General features: G+C 56.0%; 1 protein-coding gene across 1 annotated transcript in view; it reads left to right on the top strand.

Moving 5' to 3' along the window:
* Sema4g (semaphorin 4G) overlaps nt 1-3,245 on the top strand; it is a 9,888-nt gene extending 6,643 nt beyond the window's left edge. The window contains 7 exon segments of the mRNA XM_033761466.1: nt 1-194; nt 371-486; nt 612-772; nt 936-997; nt 2,100-2,684; nt 2,687-3,110; nt 3,231-3,245. Of these exon segments, the coding sequence (XP_033617357.1) occupies nt 1-194; nt 371-486; nt 612-772; nt 936-997; nt 2,100-2,684; nt 2,687-2,910 (1,342 nt within the window). The 3' untranslated portion in view covers nt 2,911-3,110; nt 3,231-3,245.
* The last annotated feature ends 2,864 nt before the right edge of the window (nt 3,246-6,109 follow it).

The following is a 6,109-nucleotide window of genomic DNA, read 5'->3' as shown; positions in this document are numbered from 1 at the left end:
CTACAATTCGTCCCAGGACCTGCCGTCCCTGGTCCTGGATTTCGTGAAGTTGCATCCACTGATGGCTCGGCCCGTGGTCCCCAGCCGCGGACGGCCCCTGCTGCTCAAGCGCCACGTCCACTACACACACCTTGCGGGGATTCCAGTTAGCACTCCTGCTGGACCCACCTATGACCTGCTCTTTCTGGCCACAGGTGCTTCTGACCCAAATCCCTGATTCCCCCTGGGCCAATCCGATAGCTCCTGGCATGACTGTCCAGACCCTGTGTCCCTGGCCTCACAGGTCCTGAGCTGTCCCCACTGGGCCTCCTGTGAGGGGCTGAGAGTGACCCCGTTGTTGGGGCCTGACCCTCTGCCCTTTCCATGCTAGCTGATGGCTGGATCCACAAGGCCGTGGTCCTGGCCTCTGGAATGCACATTATTGAAGAGACACAAGTGTTCAGGCAGCCCCAGTCGGTGGAGAATCTAGTCATCTCTCTGAGGCAGGTAGGCTGACTGCTGACCCTCAGTATGTCCTTTCTGGAACGGGAGGGAATGGGGAGGCCATCCAGGGCTCTATCTGCAACTGGGAGTAAGGCTGTGGCCGACCAGCTGTCCTCTTTGGCTCCCAGCACAGCCTGTATGTGGGCGCCCCTAGTGGGGTCATCCAGCTGCCCCTGTCCACCTGCTGGCGATATCGTTCCTGCTATGACTGCATCCTGGCCCGTGACCCCTACTGTGGCTGGGACCCCAGCAACCTTTCCTGTGTGGCAGCCACCACCATAGCAAACAGGTCCCAGGGTGGCCCATGGGAGTAGGGCGGGTTACCCCTCCCAGGGCAGAGGGAGGCTTGCCGTAGGGAACGTGGGAGGCTGGTTACTGCAACAACCCTACCCTTTCACTGGGAGCCTGAGCCCATTTCCCTGCGTTCACGGGTCCTAATCTCCTGTCCCCAGAACATCACTGATACAGGACATAGAGAGGGGAAATCGAGGCTGTGAGGGCAGCAGGGATCCAGGTAAGAGAAACTCACAGAAATGTGTGGACCTGTCCTCTGCTACCGTCACCCGCCTGGGCACAGTTCTGTGTCAGCAGCTGCATTTGTGTGCTCTCAGTAAGGCTGACCCAGGACTGAGGCTACGCACAGGGAGAGCTCAGCGTGTTTACTTCCCACACAGACTGTAAATGTGTAACAGATTCAAGGCGGCAAGTGTTGTGCTGAGGTGTAGCTCAGCAGTAGGCCGCTTACCTCACAGGCGCAAGGGCCTGGGTTTGACTTCCAGAACCACCCCCCACCAAAAAACATGATATGTCTTGTCACCTCTAGAACTTATAGCTGGTGAGGGGTGTGGACAGTGAATCGCTCACACAAGTAATTAACTGTAATTATTAAGGACTGCAACCATGACAAGGTTCAGAGGGCTAACAGTTACTTCCCTGAGGAAGATCTAGTAACTGCACTGATACTTGAAGGAAGGATAAAAGTTAATAACCACAGCCAATGTGTGCTGTTTCTCACGTGCCAGGCACTGAGCAGAACACTTCCATGTGTGGGTGCATTTATTCGGAGCACCATGGGAGAGCTATCATCGTTATCCCCACGCAAGCCAGCTACTGAGCAGCAGGGTCACCAGACTGTTTGTGCTTCCATCCCTACGCTGTGCTGTCACTGGTCAGCCGGCTGCGAGAGGGCTTGCGTAGGGGATGACAAGCAGAGGGAGCTGCAGGGTCGGAAACAAAGGTGACGAAGACAGAAGTAAGGCAGTCTCCCGGCCTGACTTGGGCAGCTGAGTAGATGCTGGTGCGTCACTGTTGAACAGCTTAAAGCGCCTATTTGGGAGCAGGGAGTGAGGTGCCAAAAGACCATGTTCGAGACAATCACTCAGCTGGGAGGTCTCTGCTGGACACAGACTAGGCATCCTTGGCAGATGGCGGGACTTGAATCCACACAAGAGGATGCGAGTGTGGAAAGAGAAGGGAAACGGACTTTCGCGCACGAGGGAGGGGGTGTGCCCAGACTGTCACTGTGGCTGATGGCACTTAGCAGTGAAGGGGATGGCTTGCATTTCTGGGGCCCTCCCCGACAGGGGCAGGTTCTGAGCTCTACACCCTCTCCGCAGGGCCACCACCACCACCACTGAAGACCCGCTCAGTTCTCCGGGGTGACGATGTCCTCCTGCCCTGTGACCAGCCATCCAACCTGGCCCGGGCCTTGTGGCTTCTCAATGGGAGCAAAAGCCTGAGCGATGGGCAGGATGGCTACCGTGTGGGTGTCGATGGGCTGCTGGTGACAGACACACAGCCCGAGCACAGTGGCAGCTACAGCTGCTTTGCTGAGGAGAATGGCCTACGAACCCTGCTGGCCTCCTACAGCCTCACTGTCCGGCCAGCCACTCCTGCCCCGGCTCCACAAGCCCCCGCGACAAACGAGGCACGCCTGGCCCCGGACGTGAGGCTGCTCTACGTGCTCGCCATCGCTGCCCTTGGGGGCCTCTGCCTCCTCTTGGCCTTCTCCCTCCTCTACGTGGCTTGTCTGCGCGGAGGGGGACGAGGTCGGCGACGGAAGTACTCGCTGGGTCGGGCCAGCCGGGCAGGGGGCTCTGCCGTGCAGCTGCAGACAGTCTCAGGCCAGTGTCCTGGAGAGGAAGACGAGGGTGAGGACGGGGAAGGGGCTGAGGGCCTGGAAGGGAGCCGCCTCCAGATCATCAAAAAAAACCACCGCCCCCGCTGCCCCCGGCTGAGTTGACCAATGGACTGGTGGCACTGCCCAGCCGGCTTCGAAGGATGAATGGCAACAGCTATGTGCTGCTGAGGCAGAGCAACCACGGCACGCCGGCGGGGCCCTGCTCCTTTGCTGAGGAGCTCAGCCGCATCCTGGAGAAGAGGAAGCACACGCAGCTCGTAGAGCAGCTAGACGAGAGCTCCGTGTGAGCCTGGCCCCCCAGCAGATGCTCTTGCTGCCTGCTCCGGGCTGGGCCGCCGCCGGCACAGCCACCCCTCCACACCCTCACTCCGTGCCCTTCTCCCAACTGTGGCATCTCAGTAGGGCTAGCCAGTCAGGCCAGCCAAAGCCCCTCCTCAGTCTCAGGACCCACCTGTGAGCAGCCCAGGCCCACCGGTGCTCCTCAGAGGTAGGTGCTCCCTCGGGGCCAGGTACTGCAGACCCAGACCCAGTTCCTGATTCCTTAACCGAAAGCTTTGGAGGTTTGCGTCCTCCTGTCCTATGGTCTGCCCAACCTCTCCTCTTCCAGGTAGGGCTCTGCAGGTCCAGATGGCCGCAGTTTCACCACCCTCTGCATGTCCTTGTGTGCTGGATACTCCTGAAGCCACTCAGAACCTCTGCCAGCCACTCGAGCCCTGTGCACACTCACGTGCATGTGAAGAACGTTGTCAGCTGGGCTGCCGGGCCCCACCCCCATGTTCTCCCTGTGCATTCTTGTGCTTCGCCCTTCTGGATTGGGGGTACCCTCCTGGTTGTCACGTCCCTATCTTCCCCAGTCCCGTGTGGTGACCCCATTGGCAAGGGCTTGGGAACAGGCCCGTCTGGGAGGTAAGGTGGCATCATTCCCCTCTTTTTTGGGGGGGAGTTCAAACTCAGGACCTTGCACTTGCGAGGCAGTCAGCGGCACCACTGAGCTAAACCCCTGGCCCTCCTCTTCTTCCTGTGGAGCCTTTTCGTGCCTGCTTACCCATTCTCGTGGGTCACACAGAATAGTGACAGGCACCTCCCTTCCCATGCATCTGTGCTACATGTGCTAACATTCCACCCTCATGCACCTTCTGAGCCTCCCCTTGCTGCCGGCCTTGTGTCTGTCTGTTGGGTTCGGTCCATGGACATTTCAGAGGGAGATTCCCCCTCCCATTTAGCTGTCCTTAGAGACCATTCCCTGGATGGGTGACCAACAATGCACTCATTGAGCCAGCCTCCCTTTTGGGGACCAAGCATTGTTTCCCCTAGACCACAGCAGGGGAAAGAACAGCCTCACCTAGCACACAAAGCCCATTCTTGGAACTATGCAAAGGGCAGAGGCTGGGAGTTTGGATGCTTGGCTCCCATTCCTGTCCTACCTCACCGGGGCACTTTCAAGGTCCAGGGGCCTCTGAAGTCTCCAGGCCCATATGGGACAATCAGTCCAGACTGAGCTTCCCCATTTCCTTTGGGTGAGGATGACTGTTATTTTTGTAGCTGAGAACGTGGAATCCCACAAGTTTTTACTGCCCTTCACCCAACCTCTCCCACCTCCAGCCCACAATGAATGTATTTATTGTGAGAATGGCTGTATTTTAGGAATGCCCTCACTCAGCCCCAGGTGGGTGGAACAGGCATGTGACACTGGGGAGCCCGGGCTCAGCTCCTCCCCTGATGCTGGTTAATAAATACCTTTCCCCAAAGCTGTGTAGTCTGCTTGGTCCAAATAGCCTCCCTTCACCAGAGCAGGTGCTGTAGGACTTCTGCATCGCGTTGGCTCTCTGACCTCCATAAAAACCACTTTTGTCGCCAACTGGTAACCTTGGGCTTCCCTCCTGGCTGTGCTGATACAGTCCTCCTATTAAGGCTCACGCTACTTCTTGACCATGGTGACAGTAAGAAAATTACAGCTCAAGATTTCACACAAGGGTTTCTAGGTATTTTACTTCCTGGTTCTCTCCCTCATTGTCCCTTGCCTTGAGATGGCCTTCTCCATGTTGCCCAACTGGCTGAGAAATTAGGACTACAGGTGTGTATGTCTCATCGTGCCTGACTGCCTGCCTTTTAAAAACCAGGCCTAAACTGGGCACTGTGGGTGCACGCCTGTAATCCCAGCACTCAGGAGGCTGAGGCAGAAGATCGCTGGGAGTTCAAGACCAGCCTGGGCTACATAGTTCCAGGTCAGTCTCAACTACATAGTGAGACCTTGTGTCAAAAAACTAAAGAAAAACCAGGCCTAGAAGATATTCCTTATTTATCAGCCCTCCTCCTCTTTCCTAGGCTGCTTACCAACACCTCCCACCCTTGCGTGCAGTGGGAGACATGGATTTGTTTCTATACAAAGGGGGTGGTGGTGATAGGAGTAAGGATGCAGCTGGGACCAGGGAAAGCTTGTTACCAGGGATCTGGTCTGAGAATCACTCCCTTGGATTAGTCACACTGCTTGTCACTGACCACTTGGAAGCCTTATATGCTGTTTCTGGTTTAAAATAATAGAAAGTGGGGCTCATGCTTAATATACACAAATTTGGAAGAGCTCATGTGTAAACTTGCATAACTTTAATGACCTCACTTTTCAACTCTACACAAACATTCACACAGATATAAAAGTGTCTTGCCTAAAGCCTGGTCACAGCAGAGAGCACGCTCTAGATCAGTGACTGTGGAAACAGAACACTGAGTATTCTTTAGAAGCCAGGCTTGAGGACACCCACCCCCAATGTTTTGTAATAAGCATTATCAATTTTTATCTTTTTGGAGACAATGTCTCACTGTGTAGCTCAGTGTGGCCTCTAACTCACAGGGATCCTCCTGCCTCAATTTCCCAAGTGCTGCAATTACAGGAACGTGCCATCACACATGGCTTCAATTTGGATTTTAGAAAACAAGAACCTTGTACAACATTTGAAGGCCTCTCATCTCAGGTTTCAGGAATGCCTACTAATCCATCGGGGAACACAAAAGGTCACAGCCCTTGCAGTGGCCCCGGAAAGCAAACAGGCAGCTCTCTATCCCAAGCAAGACCTCTGGTGTCAAGTCACTATTGGAGGGTGGTGGTGGTGGCTCCTTCTCTGCCTGAGTTTGGGATCCAAGAGGAAGAAACACTTCTGTGGGGCAACAGTCCAGCCTGGGTTGGAGTAGGTGGGGCAATTTACTGTGCTTGCCCCTGATCTTGGAGCTCACGGGGGCGCAGCCCTCCGAACGTCGTTGGTTTGTTGGTGAAGGGGTGCCACTGGCCCTGGATGCTCGGGTTATCGGTGTGGAAGGGCTTGCGGATGCGGATCACGTCCAGGCCTGACTGGTCTGCCAGCTTCTGCACCAGCGTGAGGATCTCCTCAACCGATTTGCAGTGGATGCTTTCCTCGCGCACCGCCCCGTTAACTGCGAAAAGGGAGGCGGGAGAGCGCGGAAGCCAACGGGCCGGTGTCGGACGTGGGGACC

The sequence above is a fragment of the Fukomys damarensis genome, unplaced genomic scaffold (genome assembly GCF_012274545.1).
Source record: "Fukomys damarensis isolate Sample0158 unplaced genomic scaffold, DMR_v1.0_HiC HiC_scaffold_8, whole genome shotgun sequence".
NCBI lineage: Eukaryota > Metazoa > Chordata > Mammalia > Rodentia > Bathyergidae > Fukomys > Fukomys damarensis.
The sequence above is the reverse complement of the archived record's forward strand: the minus strand, read 5'-3'. Positions and strand labels throughout refer to the sequence as shown.